The 22266-nt window shown below is 43.0% G+C and overlaps 1 protein-coding gene across 2 annotated transcripts in view; it reads right to left on the bottom strand.

Annotated features, from left to right (window-relative positions):
- adamts18 (ADAM metallopeptidase with thrombospondin type 1 motif, 18) overlaps positions 1-21677 on the bottom strand; it is a 290884-nt gene extending 269207 nt beyond the window's left edge. For both annotated transcript variants that reach the window (XM_048547165.2, XM_048547166.2), the window contains exons 1-3: positions 21282-21677; positions 21000-21075; positions 19196-19494 (exon numbers count right to left, since the gene is read on the bottom strand). In XM_048547165.2, the coding sequence (XP_048403122.1) occupies positions 19196-19494; positions 21000-21075; positions 21282-21380 (474 nt within the window). In that variant the 5' untranslated portion in view covers positions 21381-21677. The remainder of the gene's footprint in view (positions 1-19195; positions 19495-20999; positions 21076-21281) is intronic.
- Between the last annotated feature and the right edge of the window lie 589 nt (positions 21678-22266).

The raw sequence follows: 22266 nt of genomic DNA, 5'->3' as shown, positions 1-22266 counted from the left end.
TGTGGCAAGATCTTTTCATGTGGACATAAAAGATCCTATGACACAATCTGTGGCCAGAGTAGTGGGGGTTGTCCCTGGCATTTTGGCTGGTGTTTAAAATAGATTATCCAGTCATTTATTTCATTGATTTTTTTTTTAGGTTTTCACAGGAATACAATGAGACAAAATAAATTTGAGGCATTGGGAAAAAAGTCACCAAGATTTTCGGGGGCTTCCGTTATGTGGCAAGACTGAAGAAGCAAGGGTAAGAGGATTCAGGTGCAATTTGATCAGGATGTTCAACATCATGAAACATATTAATAAGTAAACAAGGCGATTTCAGGGGCTGTATGTGAAGCAGAGGAGGCAGATTCATGGGAATAAGTGAAAGGATCTTGGCAGAGCTCGGTTAGACATGAAGGAAGAAAAGATGCACTGCAAGTTGTGAGAAATCAGTCCCTGAAAAGATGGTGGAAGCAGATTTTATAGCAGCCACCATGTAATAATATAGATAAACATCTATAGAAGGGGAAACAGGGCTACGGGTAAGCAGCAGGTTTAGCGATTAAGCAGAAAATACTCAAATTTGACAGGCAGTTTGAATGATCTCCTTGCAGTCTTGCTTTGTTATAGAACATTGTGTTAAACCTTCAAATTTCTAAGACAGTTCTTATGTAATTTCTCATTCATTACCTCAAATTGATCCTGCCAATGACATATTAGCAATTACCAATACCTTACCCTACCACTGAGTAACTCAAACTACTTCCATTAGACAAAAATTGGTGTCCAATTTTGGAAATCCAATGCCATTGTATTATTGTAATGTTAGTTGAAAAAATATGAATGTTCTGCTTGCTCAAAATTACACTTTGCAAAAGCTTTCTAACAACATTGCATAACATGTATTAAAAACTGATCTGACAGACACAAAAAAGGAAGAAGAGTATGATTTCAGACACCATTGCAATTTTTTCCCTGTAATTTTAAAAGCATGGTGTCACCAATTTGAAATAGGTAAAAGGTGAGTTTTATTTCCTTTCAGCGGCACATGGTGCTTTGTAAGTCTTCCTTAAAAAGCTGTGGAAGCACAGACTTTGAATATTTTTAAGATTAAAGGAAATAGTTCTCGATATGCTAAACAGTGAAAAGTTAACAGGGCTCCACGGGATGTGGAGTAGTCAGATCAAGCATGAATTTATTGAATAGTGGAGCAGACCTGAGTGGGCTGAGTGGCCTACTCCTTCTCCAAATTCATTTGTTTAGAAGCTCACGGGATGCAGAAATGCCGTGGACCTCTCTCTCCACTCACTGAACAAATAGGAACAGCAGTAAAGCATTCAGTCCTTCAAGTCCGCCCCTCCATGCAATAGGATCATGGCTGATCCGACATTCCTCTCGTCCATTTTCTCGCCCTTTCCCAATGATGCTTGGTTTCTTGGTTTTGCAACTGATCAAGAATCTAACTATCTCAGCTCAAAATACACACAAGGACTCTATCCCCACAGCTCTCTGTGTTAAGGAGTTCCAAAGACACTCAAGCTTCACAGAAGAAATTCCTCCCAATTTCAGTCTTAAATTCCCATTCCTTAAAGCTGACATTATGCCCTCTGGTCCTAGGCTCTCTCATGAGCGGAAAAAGCATCTCAGAATTTATCCCGTCAAGGGCCTTTAAGAATCCTCTGTGCTCCAAAGAGATTAGCTCTCAATCTTCTAAATTCCAATATGTAGAGTTCCAGCCTGTTTAACCTTTGCTCATGAGACAATCCCCCTTCAACCTGCAGATCAACCTGGTGAACCTTCTCTGATCTGCTTCTGATGAAATAATATTTTTCCTAAATAAGGGGGCCAAAACTGCTCACAATACACCAGATGTTGTCTCACTGGCATCTTGGGCAGTTACGTTAGACTTCCCTACTCTAATACTCAAATCTCTTGGAAATAAGGGTCAACATTCCATTAGCCTTCCTGATTCTCTGCTGCACCTGTGTACTTGCTTTCTGTGTTTCATGCACAAGAACGCCCAAGTCCCTTTGTGTTGCAGCTTTCCACATTCTTTTCTATTTAACCTTCCTGAGGTTAGGTTTGTATTCGCATTCCAAAACCTGCAAAGGCTATCAAGAATCTCTGTGTATGTCCACTGTTTAAACGAGCTGCTCTGAAGGACAAGTTAGCCTGTCTATTACGCTCGTTAGAGAGGAATTTCCTTGAGGGTTTTCACTCATCAACTACTGTAACTCTTTACGAAGAGTTATGTCCTTTTGAATTGTAGTCCATTTCATTCAATGGACAGAACATCTGGCTCTGCAGCAATCTGTCAGTCCTGCACTAAAATGTCAGCCTGGGTTACACACTCAAGTGTCTGCTCTTGAGTCTGAGCCTGTAGCTTTATAAGTAAGACAGCTACAAATAGATGTATGGACAGCAGCCCACAACCACCTTGGGGCACCTTGATATACATTTTAGACTCCCAACCAGAAGAATCTTTGCAATTAATAATCTGTAGCACCAAATGGCATCAAAGTATGAGGAATATGAGAGGGATGGGTAAAGCAGACAGCCCACAAGCATTTATGTTAAATAATTAAATATTTACACACTGCAAAATGTCTTAACCTTTAAGCAATAATAACCATGACAGTATAAAAAAGGCAAAGAAAGACCAAATTGTGTTGAATGGAAAGACTTGCATTTATGCATTCAAAGCACTGTAAAGCACATTCACTAATGTAAGAGCTAATGTAAGTAAAACTGCAGTAATCCTTGAGGATCACTAGGCTGCTCTTTCACTGGAATGGGATGACTGGTGGTGGTTTAATCTGAGGGTCACCATGCCTCAGGAGAGAGGAATGGTTGAGAAGGAGGGTCCATCACGGTGACCTCAGCCTGTGCAGGAAGTGAATCTGCACTGTTGACATCACCCTGCATTGCAAACTAGTCTTGACTCTATGCCTATTACTCTATAACTAACTGAGTTAACCAACACCATACCCATCCCCCCAAACAATGTAGGAAACTTAGCATCAAACTATGCACAGCGAGCTCCCAAAAAAGCAATGCGATCCTGATGAAATAATATGCTGCTTTTTGGTTTATTTGGAAAGAACTGATTGATGGATTGATACTGACTGAGGAGAGTTCCCTTATTCTTCAACACAGCATCATTTGCTCATTGGCATCTGCCTCAAGAAGTGGACAGAGACTCAGTTTAACATCTCATCTGAAAGACGACTTCTCAAATCGTGAGCCACAACTCAATTCTGGATTGGAAAATCAGCTTTGATTTTGGTGTTCAAGCCCCGTGAACCCAGAGCCTTGTGAGGAAGACAGAAACAAGAACTGAAGGGACAAATCAAACCAACTACCGGCTGAACATTTGATGCCTGGAACGAGGGAAAGAGATTCACAGCTGAAATCAAATCTTCCATCCTTAGCTGAGGGTTTCTCCTCTCACCTGGCCAAAGAATTGTGATGCAGATCATTTTAACTGACAACACTAAATCACTTTCTTCATCTCATAGAGAACTAGTTATGACAATACACTCACATTCCTCATAGCAACCCTTTTCAATCACATGAATCTCAAACAATTTCTGAAATTTGGGTGTTTCAGATCTGCAGTGATGTTGGCAAGCTGCCACAAGTATATATATTTCATTTTTAATTAAAGTTGAAATTGAACATCCCTTCCAAAAACATCATAACTCCATGAACACCCGAGTGATTAAATATTGGGTGGGAGCTCAAATATTGGACACATTTTCCAGATTAACTTGGACACATTTTCTAGATTAGGAAAAAAAAGTAACCTTGTCTGTGTTTTAGAGGGGAGATGGATGGCCGGAGTGTATTGGCAAAGATAAAACGCCTTTGTTCTGCACAGTTGACGAATCCCATGTTTGGTTCCCTGGTCCCAACAGTTAATCTACCTCGGGAGTAGCATCAAATCAGACCTCCTCAGTAACGGCTTTGGAATCTGACAGGATTCCTACACTCTGTACCAAATCACCAAAGTCACTGATGTTGCAACAAAATGGGGCTTCTGCATGAGGTATTGACACCAAGGACAGGACGCAAAGTGCAGAACTGAACATGTGAGGCACAAGTCCTGATGACGGGGGCAGAGGTGTCTGTATGCTGGCTGCAGATACACACAGAGTTTAATGTTAGCTTTACACACCAGGCAGCAGGCAAGGCAGTCGCACAGTAGGGCAGGGCCCAATTATCTGGTAAGTGGCAGTGCAGCTCCGAGTGGCTATGAAAGAGCCCCCAGCACAAGCACACAGGCTGTACGGGCAAACAGCAACTTACAAGGAAAGGATTGGTGCAGGGAACAAACAAGTAGAGTCGTACAGCATGGAATCAGACCCTTCGGTTCAACTCGCCCCTGCCAACCAGCTTTCCCCAACTAAACTAGCACCATTAGCCTGCAACTGGCCCATATCCATCTAAACCTTTCCCATTCCTGTATCTGTCAAAATGTCTTTTAAACTTTGTAGCTCTCCCTGCATTTACCACTTTCTCTGGCAGTTCATTTTACACACAAACCACCCTCTGTGTGAAAAGGTTCCCCTCGGCTCCCTTTTAAAATTTTTTCCTTTCACCTCAAAATTGTGCCCTTCACTTTTGAACTCCCCTACCTTACGGAAAAGTATTTTACTATTCACCTTACCTCCACTCCTTATGATTTTATAAACTTCTATAAGGTCACCCCTCAGCCTCCTAAGCTCCAGTCAAAAATGTCCTAGCCTATCCAGCCTCATCCCTGTAATTCAAACCCTCCAGTCCCATGTAAGTGTTTGCCATATCCTCTCCAGTTGAATAATATCCTTCCTATAGCAAGGTAACCAGGACTGTACACAATATTCCAAAAGACAGCTAACTCTCTTTACAACTCTGAAGTAGCAGTAGAATGGACACCACCAGATGAGAAAAGGAGAGAAGGCTGGCCAAATCAAGCCCAACACAACACATTGAAGGTGGGACCTTCAAGAAATGGATATCACATGGGCTGCAGCAAAAGAAATGGCAATGGTTCAGGGCGTGACAGAACCTCGCTGCTCAATGATCCATGCAGGACCAGAGGAAAAATGTTGAGGACACACAACCTATCGATCTCACCTCCACTCTTCCAATCCAATGACCTTCTAGCAACTCTCCATCACTCCGCTCCTGTCCTGGTTGCTTGGCTCTTACTACTATCAACTGTCCAGGTTGACATACACTCCTCTCTCCTTTTCTCAGTGTTCAATAAAGATTACCTCTCACTTATGATTTGAACAGAATACCTTGCTTCTGCATGCGACATTGAGCTAATCATAAATCAAGGTCCCCACTCATTTAAGGTCTTACTTGAATTTGGAGGAGCAGTGCTTCAATGAGTTTTCATTGTAGGTAGGTGTGTGAGAAACAGATCTTAGCTTCTGCCAGAATAAATCACCCAGCCTATTGTGATCCCCAATGTTCATTATGTAGACGGCTCAAATCCTCCTTTCAGTTCTTGCTTTTAGCTTCCACACGAGACTCTGGGTCCCAATGGCCTCATCAAATCCCACTCAACATCTTCATTGCTATGGGGTTTGAAATCACAACTAACTCAAAGGCAAAGTTGAACCATTCTGACACCGTTATAGATTTGAGGTGAGCTGACCCATTTTCAAACAAGCTTCATAACAAGTAAGCAAGAGTTGGAAAGCTCTGAATCAGGTAGAAAACCAGCAGGAGATGACTGACACTGTTTTTTATCAAACAACCAAAACATAACTTACTAACTTGAGACACAATGGGTGATGAGCATTGCTGGCTGATGAAGAAGATCTTTAGTCCCAAGTTTCTGCATCACTGGGAGGTCCCATTGGCTTTGATCTGGATCTGGTTTGGACTAATTGATGGAGGTTGATTGATCTGAATCACCATTAAATTTTATCATTATATCATGGTAGAAAATCTGGGTGCAAACTGGGTTGTTTAAACCAGAAATTTGCACGTTCCTTAGAAGAAAGAGCTTCTCTAAATGCATGGGAATAGAATGCTGCTAAATCAATGAACACCAACAAATTGTAACACAATGAGAACTGACACCAGGAAATTCCACCTCATAAAATCCCCAGGATCTGATCATCCTCATCACTGTCCTGAGATTTAGACAAAAACAGATCCTTTGACTAGTCATGGATGTAGAAAACAAACCCAAAAGGCAAGGTGCATAATAAACTATTTCAAAGTCGAACATAGTCATGTTCCAAACTATTAAAATCTACGCTTTATGTTTACATTTGCCTTGTGCATCACAAGTGAAATTAAACATTTTCTTCAGTTGTGGCATGAGAAATGATCACTGCCTTAAATCACTATCACCACAAAGGGCCCAGAAAGGCTTCCTAAAGGTTCAGTAATTTATTACGTGCTAAAGAAAAGTGCGCTGCAATGTAAACTAATGGATAACAGATGCAATGCTGTGGTACTTTAATAGGTGGCGTGTTCGGCAAATGGTTTGGAGATACTTGCAATCGTCAGAATCAAAGAGTTGGGGTTGAAAAGAGAAGATAAACCATAGAAACACTCCAGACAAGTAAGCATTCGGGTTCGTCAGAGTGCATCAGGGCTTTCTGAGCACTCACAGTGTTGTGCTTAATTGAAATATTTGTGCTCACAATATAGAGTTGAAAACCTGTGCAAATGAACACTATCTGCGTCCGTCTACACAGCACACTACAAACCACTGCCAATACTCAGGTAAATACTGTCCAAAGCTGCTGAGCACATAAACTCACTGCAGTCCCAGACAACCATAGGGTTGCTCTTTCATTAGAAATTGATTTAACCTGTGAGTCAAAACTCCTCAAGCGAGTGGATAGGTTGAGAAGATGGGGCCTTCCTGTGGAAATTGAACCCATGCATATGAAATATTTGTATGCGTGACCCTACGGAGAGGGATGGTGGCATAGTGATAATGCAACTGAATTTACTAATACAGAAGCGAAAGCTAATGCTCCTGGGACTGATGCTCAAATCCCTCCATTGCAGCTGATGGAATTTAAATTCAACTCCGTCATGAATCTGGAATTGAAAGCTGTCTTCAGTCAGCTGTACATCAGGCTATCATCCATTGTTGTAAAAACCCATTTAGTTCACTAAATTCCCTTTACGGTAATTATGTCTACTTTTCAATCTTTACTTGATCTGACTCCAGGCCCACATCAACATAGGTACATCTTAATTACACTTATCCCATGACTTCAAAACGAGCAGATCCTACAACATCCATGTATTTTGCAAACTGATCAGGATACAGAGCCTTAAATGAACAATCTGTAGCTTCTTCTGGCAACCTCTTTGGGTTAACAGCATAGTGGGGGGGGAGGCCAAGTCAATACTTTTTGGTTCTAGTTTGAGCAAGGTGAAAATGGTGATTCTGTGCACTGTTACCACACTTCAAACTATGGACTGTAAAATGCTTTGGACCATTCTGAAGACATGAAAAGTGCCATAGAAATGAGAATCTTACTTTTTAAACACGTGAATGCTGGTTATGATTAATTTTAAAGTTGCCTGCAATCACTTGTTCAGGAAAGTTAGCAATTACAAACCAGTCATGCTGATTTCAGTGGTGGAGAGAACCTCACAGAACTATTATTCAGGTCAGAATTCATATTCACATGGAAAAAGGATGCATTGTTTGGAGTGAGAAATGAAGATTGCTTGATAGGCACATCAAGCTCCCCAAAAAGGAGGCTTCCCCCATCCTACCCCTTTATTTGTAGACAGCACATTGCCCAGTGAAAGCAATTAGGACATCTACCCAACCTGCCATTAATTGGCCCCTTACAGGCTTTAAAAGGTCCAAGGGTGACTGCTATGTCTGGCTCCTCCCCTGCCTACACTAATATATTAGGGACAGATCAGAGCTGGGTTAGAGGACCATGACTTTAATTTAGAAGTGAATATCACTGGCAAGGTTAACATTGCTTGGCCATCCCTAAATGCCCTTGAACTGAGTGGCTTGCACGGCCAATACAGAAGGTAGTCAAGAGTCACGCACATTGCTGTCAGCCTGGAGTCACATAGAGGCCAGATTGACTAAGCATGAGAGATTTTCTTCCCTAAAGAACATCAGTGAAGCAAATGGGTTTGGGTGTTTCTCATCAACCTGTTCTGAGATATTATTACATGCCTCTAGAGCAAGTGGGAGTTGAACTCAGGAAACTATGATTGCACCTTAAGAGCCCCAATACCATTTAGGTTCCCGTAGCAATCTATAATAAATGTCATGGGCATCATCACCGAAATTAGCTTTTGATTCCTGATTAATATTTGAATTTAAATGCTACCAGCCACCATAGTGGGATTTGAGCCAACACCCCCAGAGCTTTATTCTGGGCATCTGTGCAGTGACGTTAACACTATGCCTATCTGAATAAAGAGACGATGGAAACTGCAGATGCTGGAGAATCCAAGATAACAAAGTGTGAAGCTGGATGAACACAGCAGGCCAAGCAGCAACTCCTAAGATACTGCTTAGCCTATCTGAACAAAGTTGGCTCAGACAGAAGAGCTAAAAACGGTCAACATCAGTAGGTAGGTTTATTTATTTATATTAGATGACAAGTCTTAACTTGCCTGTGTTACGGTGCACTTTTAAACAAGCCACAGATTCCCAAATTCCGCAAACCCATAAGGAAAATGCTAAGGTATGTGTTAGATCTTTCTGCTGCTGTCTGTCATTATCTTATATTAGGGTTTAACATCTCACTACAATGTACACAATACGATAAACAACAAAAAGGCAAAAATGCCAGAACAATTCTTTGGCACACTGCAAATCGCAAAATTACACTTGTGCTACCCATAGCTTTCTGTCCTATCATAACAAATGGATGGAAAAATCACAAGCCAGAAGCGTGGCAAAGAGCTGTTCTGGGGAATTCTAATCCCAAACCCCCTTCAAAAGTGATGCATCAAGAGGAACCAAGCCACTAATGACATAGTCCTTTCAACACACATAATGCACATTTGTTGATGTAAATACACAACCAAAGTGCACATTCACCAGTTACATGCATTCTGCCTGGCAACTCTCATTTAAAGAGTACACAGAGCTACAAAGATGTATCTGTTTCCACAATTCAAAACATCACATACATAAGGTGAGAAACGTCTTTCATCAAAGCCATCTATGCGATTGTACAAGATTATATACATTTGTTCAATTGAAAGGTACTGATAATGGAGATAATTTTCATTTAATGCACATCTAATAATTTATCTCAAGCAACTTTCCCTATTTCTTTCATCCTAGTGATAACCCCTAACATTGGCACAGTCCTTCATCTACTTTATGCTGTTTTTCATTTTTTAAAAGACATTGGCAAAACTGGCAAATCCTAAGAGCCCTCGAGATGGTAATGGTGAGTGGCCTTCTTGATCTGGGCATCTGGTGTCTGCAGAAATTTGATATAATTCAGTGGTTTATTGAGCCTTTCTGAGGAAAACTTTATTTGGAACACCCAGTGTTAGTAGAGTGTCTGCCAAATGGATTGGGTAGAAGGTCGATTACAGAAACATTTCAGTCCATTAGTGCTCCAAATTTTCCCCATTTCCTTGTCAAAAAAATGCAACATTTGTACTGTTTTAAAACCCATATTCAAGGGGATAAATAAGATTTATATCTCTAAACCACATGATGTTGGGAGTTCAACAGCACTGCTCACTCATTCCCTTTATACAGTCCCTTTTCATTGGGGTCAGTTCACCGAAATGCTGCAATCTGAATTGATGCCCGAATTGGAAGCAAACATGAAAGGACTGGATTAAGGTAAACAGTTTTCCTTTCAAGCACTGGCAATCACCATTCCAAATCTCTTATCAAGCAAAACACACAGCCAACACAAAGAGTTGAACAAACAAACATGGCTTCGGCCAGTTTAATGAGCAATTTATACAGTAAAACCTTGATGAAGGCTTCCCCTCCCCCAAGCACCTACTCCATCAAGACAGCTAATTGAATCAAAATCTGAATTAACTTCCCAAATGTAAACAGGCCTAAGGCTCATCTTAGATCAAGTAAACACAAGCTTAGGGAGAAATGTATCCTTTCACAGTGATCAACAGGGAGGACGTTAATGTTGTCACAATTCAAATTCTGATGTAAATTCACTTCTTAAAAACTAATGATATTGGACCCAGCTTCCCAAGCCCTCATTCATCCCTCCATAAAAGATGGAATATCTTTTTATCATTTGAAAAATGCACTGGATCCCTTTCACAGAAAGTCTTGGGGAACTACATAAAACACACTGTTGTGATGGATGTGCTGCAAAGGGGGCATTCACAGAGACTTTTCCAGTGTCAATGCACCGTGTCTTACTATACAAAGAGTTTTCACTCAGCTAGTTTTGCGGAAGGCATAGTTAACACGTCAGGTAATGTTTTACAAAGGGGATTCTTTCATGTACCTAAAACATCTGAGAACTGTCAAACCCGGATGACCGACTGGCTCGTCCCAGTTGATACACAATGTCTGGAAAAGTCTAGGCTGTCTTCAAAATTGCTAACATCTGCACGACCTCCTCCACACACACAGGCCAACTCAAAAGCTACAGTATAATTCTATTTGCCAGTCCTTAGGCTGGGCTGCAGCACACAACTGCACCTCCTCACCGTTATTAAATCAGCTCCCTCAAAGGAAGTCAGGCTCACATCGATATAGTATCTTTCATGACCTTGGAAACTTTCAAAGCCCCTGGGTGGAGAAGAAGAAATACTTTTGAAGTCTGTCACTTCTGCAACACAGGAAATTTCATCGCTAAGTTGCCAACATTAACCTCATACAACCAGCAATGTGAAAATGACCAGATAATGTAACCTCATTGATATTGGCTGAGAGGTAAATGTTGATCAGGGTCAGCAGTGTGCACTCTGAGGAAGGGTCACCAGACCCGAAACGTGAACGCTGTTTTCTCCTCCACAGATGCTGCCAGACCTGCTGAGCTTTTCCAGCAACTTTGTTTTTGCACTCCTTCAACATGCTACAGGATAGCTTGGTCACATTCCTGTGAAGTACCCTGATGTGTTTCATTGCAGTAAAGGGCTGTCAAAGGCGCCATTTAAATGCGTGGTGCTCTCGTCACAATCAAGTTACTCATCACAGTATCATCATCAACACCAAAGAAACCTCTCGAGGTGCTACAGAAACAGGTTGAAGAACAGCAGGTGCTGAGCTAGAAAGTGGAGGAATCGGAGGTCTGCTTAAAATCTAGCCCACAAAAGTTAAAGTTCAGGAGGATTTATGTGAATGTGGAAAGAGAGAAACGGGCCAAATCTGAGGAGCTTAAGCGTTCTTTACCTCCATGATCAAGACCATCTGTGTGACTTCCTCTTTCCTTTGCTCACTAAGTATCCTCAGTTTTTCCCGCCCAGATAGTGTGCCTGGACACTACCACTAGAGAAGGCATGAGCACTACAATACGAATGTAAATACCTAAAATCCGTCCCCTCAGGCAGAGCCAAAATCCATTATTTCAGTATAGCCATGAAATGACTTACGTGCAACGAGAGAAAATGGTACCACAGTGGCTATGCCACAGACTGGAAAATCCAGTGACCTCAGTTAATGCTTTGGGGAAATGGATTCAAATTGCACCATGACAGTATTCAATTCACAAATTTAAAATATCTGAAATTAAAACCTATTTTGAGTTGTGGTGATGACGAAATGATTGATGTAAAAACTCAGCTGGTTCACTAATTTCCTTCTCTTGGGCCACCCTTACCAACTCTGGCCTACATGTGACTCCAAACCCACAACAATAACGGTTGACTCTTGACTGCCCTCTGAAATGGCCGAGCAGGGCACTCAGTTCAAGGGCAATTAGAGATAGACCATAAATACAGGCTTTTTCCTGTGGCACCACAACAAAAATAAAAGGGGTCAAGGAGGTGAGGATACATCAATGCAGCACATGCTGCTTCCCCAAGCTGTTTCGCGTGGATCGGTCTAATTTTGCTCAAAGAAGCACTGGAACGGTCAGTGAAAATACTAGATGCTCAAAACAGTTTGTTTCCCCAGCAACAGCAGCGACACAAGACTCCCAACTAAAAATAAGTAAAATCACAATCTAACTGGGATCCCCGATATCCGGACTTCAGAGATTAAACCCTGAGGCAAGGTTACACAAATTAACTCCATCTTGTCTAGAAGTTAGCAGATTGAAGGGTGATCTGATCAATATCTTCAATACATTAACAGGAATGGACAGGATAGATAGAAATAAATTACTTCTATTGCTTGGGGACTCTTGAACTGGGGCCAGGACCATTCAGGAGAGATGTTAGGAAGCACTTCTACATACTATTACAGTGTAGCTTTGGAACTCTCCTCCACAAATGGGAATCAGTGGTTATCTTCAAATCTGAGATAGGTACATACTTGTTAAGCAAATGTATTGAGGGATACGGGCAAAAAGCAGGTACATGGATTTAGACCACAGATCAACCATAATCTCACTGAAAAGTGGAACAAGCTCAAGGAGTGAGCTATACCGATGTTTCCTCAACTCTTGATTATGTCGGTGAGCTTTCTGAACTCTGATTTCATACTCTGAATATTTTAAAGCTTCTTGAATCACTCAACTCTATTAATCCTTCAGAAGATTATGCAGCTTACAGTTTCTGACAAATCTTTGGGCCAACCTAACTGTACAGTCAGCTGAAGAAATACTGCACCAGAGGGACTCCTTGTTGCTTAACCCTTATAGCTTACATGGTGATGCAATGTGCTGAGACAGTATCTCAAGATTTGCACCTAACAAGCCATTGAGCTTCTCACACTTTCCATACAGATGTCCAGGCAGAAGAAACCAGGGAACAGGTACCTCAGGGTTCAACAACTGAATGCCAAGGATGAGGGGGGCTGCTGGCCTCAGGCCAGGGATGAGGCTGGGGGCAGGTTAGGAGCAACACTTAGCTCCTAGAAGGAATTCCCATGAGCAACGCAAAATGGGAGAAACTGTTATTTGATTCTGGTCTCTTGTGGTTCCCTGGTTTTAAGTATCTGACCACTGATCAATTGTTAGCCCTGCTTTCAACTGCCTAAACATGAAGCTCACAAAAATTCTACCTTTCGTTTATTTACTTTACTTTTCTCCTTCCCTCTTTGGGATGCCCCCGTAGCCAACATTTTGACAAAGCTTTTCATGTTCTATCCTAATACTGCCTTCGTAGATCCTTGTCAAATAAAAGCAGAGAAACATAGACATTAGGAGCAGGAGGAAACCATTCAGCCCATACTACACCACTCAATATGATTATGGCTGGCCATTCAGTCCAGTACAGATAGTCCCAGGGTTGCAAACAGGCTTTACTCTGGAGTCGGTTCACAAGTCAATTTGTACACAAATTGAGACAGAATGCAGGAGAAAATAAAGGAACAGGAAATGTTTGTGTGTTGAATATTTAAAATTACACTCTGGCCTAGGCCTGAAACATCAGCCTTCCTGCTCCTCTGATGCTGCTTGGCCTCCTGTGTTCATCCAGCTCTACACCTTATTAATCCTTGTACAAGATCATGTTTGTAAGTACAAGTGCTCCAAAGTCAGACATGGCTCTGAGGAAGGGTCACCGGGCCCGAAGCATCAACGCTGATTTTTCTCCACAGATGCTGCCAGACCTGCTGAGCTTTTCCAGCAACTTCTGTTCTTGTTCCCGATTTAAAGCAGCCACAATTATTTCAGTTTTTATTCATTTAGCAGGGGCCCCTGTACCCTGTTCCCACTTTCTTCCCATACCCTTTCATCCCTTCAGACCCAAGAACGGTATCTAATTCCTTCTTGAAAAAAAAATCAAAGTTTCGGCCTTAACTAGTTTCTGTGGCAGAGAATTCCATAGAGTCGCCATTCTCAGAGAGATTTCTCCTCACCTCAGCCCTGAGTGACCTACCCCATATCTTTCGACCATGACACCAGGTTCTAGACTCCCTGGTCACAGGGAGCATCCTTCCTGCATTTAACCTGTCCAGTCCTATTCGAATTTTGTAGGTTTCCATGAGATCCCACTTCAGAATTCCAGTGAATATATTTCTAACTGATCCAATCTCTCTCCATATGTTCAGTTCTGCAATCCAAGGCATGCCTCTGGTAAAATGTATTTCACTCCCTTTACAGCCAGAACATCCGTCCTCAGACAGTACAGCATAACTGCACAGAATACTTCAGGTGTGGCTACACAAATGCCCCGTATAATAGCAGCAAGACATTCCTGGTCTTGTACTTCAATTCCGTCTATCATTCACCTTTCTCACCACCTGAATTTTAGCAACTGGTAAATCAAGCACACTCAGGTCACATTGCACCTCCACCTTTCTCAAACTATCACCATTCAGATAATAATCTGCCCTTCTGTTTTTGCTACCAAAGTGGATAACCTCACATTTATTCACATTATAGTGCGTCAATGAAGCAGTTGTCTGTTCACTCGCTCACGTTATTCAAATGTTGGTCTGAAAGCATTCCTGTGAAAGTCCATGTGACAATTTAGAATGTTCAAGTGCTATACAAATGCAGCTGACTTTTGTTGCCGTCATCCCTAGTTGGTTCCTTTACACCTCATGGAAAGATGTTCAGGGCAACATGTGGATAATCACCTGCAGTATCTACGTTGATTGCCATAGAATGGTCAGTCTGAGAGCACAGAGAAATTGCTTCCAATATATTAGAAAAGGTTTAAACTAAACAGGTTCTCATGGTGGTTGCTACCAAGTAATTGTTACTGGAAGTTATGTATATGTAAAGTCATCTTTGCCTCCCCCAGCCATTTATTACTCAGCTATATGCTACCCCTCTGTAACATAATCCAAAGGCACAACATTAAATATCACATGTACACTGATGTCTGACTCAAACCCAGCTCCAACTCACTACCACGTCTCTTGACTCCACTGCTGTCACTAAGTTATCAAATTGCTTACCTGACATCCAGTGCTGGGCCAGTGGAAATTTCTTCAAAATGAAGAATGGCTGAAGTAATTTTTTTTTGGTCTTTTTGCTTTTTGGTTCGGAGGAAGAGTCACCGGACCCGAAACGTTAACTCTGTTTCCTCCTTCACAGATGTTGCCAGACCCGCTGAGCTTTTCCAGAAACTTTGTTTTTGTTCCTGACTTACAGCATCCGCAGTTCTTTTGTTTTTTTTTGAAATTGTTTTTTGGACTTGACTGCAAACCTGGCCCCACCGCGCCTTTTTTTATATTCAGTCATGGGATGCAAGTGTCGTTGGCTAGATCAGCATTTATTGCTCATCCCTAATTGCCCAGAGGGCAGTTAAGTGTCAACCACATTGCTGTGCGTCTAGAGTCAGATGTAGGCCAGGCCAGGTAAGGATGGCCGTTTCCTTCCCTAAAGGACATTAGTGAACAAGCTGGGCTTTCCTGACAATCAACAATGGATTAATGGTCATCATTAGACTCTTAATGTGAATTCAGTCTTTGCCAACTGCCGTGGCGGGATTTGAACGCAGGTCCCCACAACATTGCCTGCTCTCTGGATTAATAGTCTAGCAATAACACCACTTGGGGTCCCATTAACTAGCTCCCCAACTGCATCAGTACCACTCTAAGGTTGAGAGTAAAAGTCTCACTCCACAAACTACTTCACAAATTAAGATAGCCACTTCCAGGACATATTGCAGGAGTGCTGCATGGTCAAGGTAGCTGCACTTCATTTGAGATTTTAAAGTACGGTTCCAGTTGCCCTCTGAGGTAGATGTAAGAAGTTCAACCATTCTATTTCACAGAAAAGCACTGGCATTTCCTCCAGTGTAATGGCTAATATTTATCCCCTACACACATCAGTAAAATAAGTTATCATTGCCATCAGATTGTTGCCTGTGGGATCTTGCTGTGAACAAATGATTGCCACTTGTCCTGCCTTTCGATAGTGACTACATTTTAACAAATACCTTATTAGCTGTAAAAGCATTTCAAAGCATCCACAGCTCATGGAGAGACACTGTAAAAATGCAAGGCGTTTCCTTCTTTTATACTGCCACACTTGGACACACCAGGCAAGTGCCGCCACATCTGTGTAGCCTGATTGATCAACAAGGTGACAGAAAGTGTTACCAACACTCCTATCAAGCAGGACTTGCTTAGCAATAACCTGTTTGCTAGTTCTCAGATTGGAACAAGCAAAAACCTTCAAGGGTCACTGGATGTGAAACGCTAACCTGACTTCATCTTCACGGATGCTGCCAGACCTGCTGAGTTTCTCCAGCAATTTCTGTTTTTGTTTGTTTCAGATCTCCAGCATCCACGCTTCTTTGTTTAATTTTAACACTCAGATTAGGCACTGCTGGGTTTATGTCTGCAGCTGACCACATTACACCCTTAATTGAAACATGAGCTGAAATCCAGAAGGAAAGTGAGGGTGACTGTCCCTCATATGTAAGTAGCATTTTGATCAAAAAATATGGCTACATGGAGCCCTAGTGGAACTGGAGGACATGGGAATCAGAGAAAATTTGTTTCTGGTTGGCATCATACTTGACACCAAGGAACATGGTTGTGTTTGTTAAAGTCAACCATCTCAGCTCCAAGACATCACTGTAAGAGCTCTTCAGGGTAGATTCACAGACCCGACGATCTTCATTGCTTCATACATAACTTTCCTCTGCCAAAACGTCAGTACTAGTTATTGCAGCGTTTACAACCATTCATTGGTCTTTAGATACTAAAGATTGGATATCCAAATGCAGCAAAACCTGCACAATATCCAGGCTTGGACTGAGAAGTAACAAGTAACATTTATGCCACACAAGTGCCAGACACTGACCACTTCAAATAAGAGAATCTAACCTTGACATTCAATGGCACTACCATAGCTGAATTGTCTACTAGCAGCATCCTGGAATTTATCATTGACCATAAAACTGAATTGGACCAGCCATTTAAGTTTTGTGGTGACAAGAGCAGGTCAGAGACTGGGAATTCCGCAGTGAGTGATTCATCTCCCAATGCTTCAAAGTCAGTCTACCATCTACAAAGTACAAGTCCGGTTTGCAGTGGAATATGCTTCACTTTCCGGGATGAGTACAGCTCCAACGCTACTCAATATGTTTGATATCATCTAGGACAAAGTAGCCTGCTTCATTCTCTACTTTCACTCCATCCACCACTGATGCACAGCGTACGCCATCTACATGATGCACTGCAACAACTCACTGAGCTCCTAAGGCACCCCTTCCAAACCTGTGACTTCTATCCCCTAGATAGACAAGGGCAGCAGATACATGGGAACACACTAAGTGCAAGTCACACACCATTCTAACTTTGAATTATATCACTGTTCATTCATTGTAGTCAATATCCTCGAACTCCCTCCCTCACAGCAGTACAGCAAAGACTACAATGGTTCAAGGCAGCCACTCTCCTTCTCTAGGGCACTTAGGGATGGGCAATAAATGCAAGCCTAGCCAGATGAAGAAGGGTGCCTGAACTATAAGGATTTCTGATGCTGCCAGACTTGCTGAGTTTTTTTCCAGCAATTTCTGCTTTTGTCTCACATCCCCAGCATCTGTGGTTCTTTGATTTTGTTTTTAAATAAAAGCTGTCAGTAATAGCGATAATAATGCGGTGGTAACATTAAAAAATGTTAAATAATAATCAAAAGAACTGAGGATGCTGTAAACCAGAAACAAAAACAGGAATTGCTGGAAAAGCTCAGCAGAACTGAAGGGTGACTGGACCCAAAACGTTAACTCTGTATTCCCTTCTCAGATGCTGACAGACCTGCTGAGCTTTTCCAGCAATTTCTATTTATGATAAAATATGCCAAATTAGTTCTCTGATGTTGTCTAGAAAGGAAACTTGTCCTCCTTTTCTGAGCTGGTCCCTATGGCTCCACCCTGACACCTGTATGGGTGACTCTTAACAGCCTTCAAAAAAAAATCTTCATACTGGTCACCTGCAATTAGAATCCCTACAGTGTGGAAGTAGGCCCTTCAGTCCAACAAGTCCACACCACTCCTTAGAGCTTCCCACCCAGACCCATTCCCCTGTAACCCACCTAATCTACACATCGCTGAACACTATGGACAATTTAGCATGGCCAATCTTCCTGCCTGCACATCTTTGGACTGTGGAAGGAAACCCACGCAGACACAGAAAGAATGTTCAAATTCCACACAGACAGTCGCCCAAAACAGGGAAATTGAACTCAGGTCTCTGGCGCTGTGAGGCAGCAGTGCTAATCGCTGTGCCACTGTGCCACCCAATTGACTAGGAAGAGGCAATAAATGCCAGTTTTGCCAAAAATGCTCAAATTCTGAGGAAGCATTTAAAACAAAAACTGGATGTGCTTTCAATTTTACTCAGAAGAATCCTAATCGCCTGTCCTTTCACAGGTCATATGCAACCTTGGAGAAATGCTCTAGATTTCGATGACAGCAGCATTAACTGTGGTCAATTGTCAGGTCACCATTTAATGCCCCGAGTATCTCTCAGACCCATACAAGTGGCAAGTCAAATGACGGCACTGTGATTGGACACCTACCTATAAGGTGTATGAAAACAGGTCAGAATGTACACAACTTGAATGTGTTACCAATGCTTTTCATTTTGCTTCCGTCAGGACAAATTCAAGAATTCCAAACTATCACAATGACAAATCTTGAGGGTTCTAACAGCTACGCACAATCAATTTGAGAGAGTCAATTGAGATCCTAATAGTTATTGCTTGCTAGAGATGACAGACGTTAATATATAGGGACCAGCTCTCTGCCAACTGAAGGAACGTGTTCAAGTCTTGTCCTTTTTTCTCCTGAATTACCCAGAAGCTGAGGGAGCCTGAGGTTCCCGTTTTCCAGGGCAACACTTCACCCCGGAGTTGAATTGCCAACTAATTAGCATCCTTTCTCTCCTGCATTGGAAGTTATGGCGGCAGCTTGAAATTTGGTATTCCTGCATTTGTCCTGATGAGCAGCAGACAGAAAGCTCCATGGGAAAAGAGTCTTACATCTTTTAAAAAATCCCGCTCACATTCCACAACTCAAAAGATGAGGAAGAGCAGCTGGAACAGTTAAGACAAATAAATTAGAGTCACTTGCCAAGACAGTAGAAACGGTGAAAGGACAGCGTCAGTTTAAGGGGATATTGACAAATTATAGGAGTGGAGCCGCTGAGGAATAGACAGACTATATACAGGCGGATTAAGGGGACCAAGTAACTCACCAAGCCCTGGCATGCAGACACGGCCACCGACGAAGCACTGTCGTTCCTGATGTGTCCCTGGTAGAAGCAGTTCGCTTGAGACTCCGGGAGGAGTTGCTCGGTGAGACCCTCGGGGCCCAGCAGGTGCACGGTGAAACCTTTCGCCAGGAGGTTCGAGGCTCTTAAGTCGAGGTGCAGCTCCTGGTCAGAGAAGGAGAGTTTGTAATGTAGGGAATCCACAGGCGCTGAGCGTTTGTCTCTGAAACTCTGCACAGAACCTCCACCCAGATCAACTTTAACAGGTGTCACCAAGATATAGTCTGCAACGAGAGGAAAAAAAACCACCTTGACAGTGCATGTTGCAATATTTAATGTTGCCAGCCCGACCATCCCGTATAATGTTGGAAAACCACGTCCGGCTGTGCAGCGGAGACACAATGTGTCCAGTACATGCTGCCTTGCTATCTGAATGTTTGTGGTGCGGTGATTATTCACTGAAGTGTCCGCTTGACCCACTGGATCACATCGTGGGAGCTACGACTTGGACAGAATCAAAAATACACTTTTCTTTAATCCCCCCCCCCCCCCCCCCCCACAACTCCCCACCTCTTCCCCGCAACGTTATCATTCATTCATTCTTGCTTATCCCGGGACGACTTAACGAGGCTCAAAATTGCAAGAGCATCGCAAGTCTTTTCATCGGGTTTTATTCGGGAGATGAAGTCTCTGCACCCCCACCCCCCCCCCCCACCCCGAACCCACTTCATTTCCCAGCGGCGGATCTCCCCAGGAGCTGACTGCCAGACAGGGAAATCGCAGCCTGAACTCTCCTGCTGCCTGGAGCTCTCTCTCTTGCGCCAGTGCGTGCGGATCCCATCTCTCTTTCTCTCTCTCTATGTGCAGGTACGTCGCGCTGTCTGTATACCTGTGTCTGTCTCTATCAGCAAGTCTCTGTGTCTCCCGAGTCTGCTTCTCTCTCCCAATCTGTAAGTCTCTGTGTGTGTGTGTGTCTCGCTGACTGACTGTGAATCTGTGTCTCTGACTGTATCTGTCTATTTGTATGTGTCTAACTTGCCTCTGAGTCTGTATGTGATTCCCGCTGCGTCCCTCTCCCCATTTCGGTATGTTTCTCTCCCCTGACTGTTCAGATGTCCGCATATGTACTCCCTATGTGTCTCTCTGACTGAGCCTCTATGTCTGTAACTTCGTGCGATTCTGTCTCAGACTGTATCTCTACGTCTGTGTGTCCAACTGTGTCTGTATCTGTGATTCCGTTTGTCTCCCTCCCCAAATGACATTTTCTGTAAGCCCCTCTCTGACTCAGATCGAATGTCTGTTTGTGTGGCCAAGTCTGTATAAGATCCTCACTGAGTCTTTCTCCCCATCTCTGTATTTCTGTGTGCCCTTCTCTGACTTGTGTTCTCTGTGTGACTGCGTATGTCTGTCTGTAGCTGGATGTCTGGCTGTGTCTCTGTCTGTATCTGTGTGTGTCTGTATGTCTGTCTGCATCTGTGTGTCTGTATGTGCCTCTGCATGTGTGTGAATGTTTATGCCTCTGTATCTGTCTGTATGTGACTCTGCATCTGTGTGTCTGTCTGTATGTGTGTATCTGTATGTGCCTCCGCATGGGTCCGTATGTCTGTCTGTATCTGTGTGTGTCTGTATGTCTATCTGTGTCTCTCTGTCTGTATCTGTGTCTCTCTCTCCCTGACTGTTCGCGTTAGAGTCTGTGACTCTTACACGCGCACACTATAGCTCCCAATTTTGCATCGCGCACATAACTGTGTTTAAAGAACATAACGCATATACATATAAGTATACAAACCATCGCTTATTCCAGTGTTCTCAGGGTTTTGTGGAGACCCCGGGTTTTCAGGAGACGCGCAGCAGAAGTGCAAAATCTATGATTTGGGGGGTTGTGAGGAGAGAGAGAGAGAGAAAGCAAGTCAAAATTTAAAACATTAACGTTTAGCACACAGATCTCACAACGGCACTTGTCTGGGATCGCAATCTTTACGACCAGGCTGTCTAAAAATTAAAAGCAAGTTTACAGTTTAAACAGTGGGCTGCAATAAAACCGAGACAAAATGAAATTCGTAGCACCTGCCTGTAGAATATGAACAAACCAGAACGCTGTAAGAAGTTGCATTGCAGAGTTATTCAGCGGTGCAGGTACATTCCACATCGCCAGGAAAAGGCCATCCATTTCTCTTTTTTTTGTACTTCTTTCGCGCAAGGTTTGGGGTTTTTGAGTGTGTGTGTGTGTGTGTGTGTGTGTGTTTAAAGGCAGCAGCCTGTTACCTCCTGGAAGAGGAATTCCAGGAGTGAGCTTTGCAAACTGGGACTGCGTTCGTTCAACATCTTGGATCTCGTGGTTTTGGCTCGAAGCGGTGTCCTTGTGGGGTGAAAATGCCTGCTTTGCATTGGTTTGTGCACTGGACAGGTAGTGCGAACCAAAGAGGGAGAGGGACGGTTCAGGCTGGCTGCTGGAGTGTACGGCACTCCTTTTTCTCCGATTCTATGAATGGGGAGAGAATTGAAGTTGCTTTTCACTGGTAAGACCCAGGACCAATCATCGAGCGACATCGACAGCGTAAACTCGCCCCTGCTGCGGATTCGCTGCCAGCAAAATGCACTCGCCAATGTTCCTCTTCGCAACCCTTTTTAATATGTATATAATATATATAGACTTTGTATAGGTATACACCGAACAATCTCATGCGTATGTTCCTTCTAAAAGCTCCGCAGTTGGCCTCAGTACACTCGCCTGGGGCTCCCATGAGACGTGACTCCACCCTTCCCACTGCTAGGTGTGCAGTCAAAAAAAACATAAAACACCCAACCCCCACCATGTACGACCACCCTCCCCCCCGACAGGCAAAGTACTTCCTAGTCAATGACATGTTTCTTTTCATTGTGTAGGAACCCAACCAATGCACAGCAAGCTCCCACAAACAGCAGTGTGACCATGTTGACCAGACGATGTTTTCAAAGGGCCTGAGGAAGGGTCTCCTGTTCTGATGCAAGGTCTCTGGGCTCCGGACATTAAATCTGTAGAGATCTCCAAAATTCTGAGAACCACGCATAGGATG

The sequence above is a fragment of the Stegostoma tigrinum genome, chromosome 16 (assembly GCF_030684315.1).
Source record: "Stegostoma tigrinum isolate sSteTig4 chromosome 16, sSteTig4.hap1, whole genome shotgun sequence".
Classification (NCBI taxonomy): Eukaryota; Metazoa; Chordata; class Chondrichthyes; order Orectolobiformes; family Stegostomatidae; genus Stegostoma; species Stegostoma tigrinum.
The sequence above is the reverse complement of the archived record's forward strand: the minus strand, read 5'-3'. Positions and strand labels throughout refer to the sequence as shown.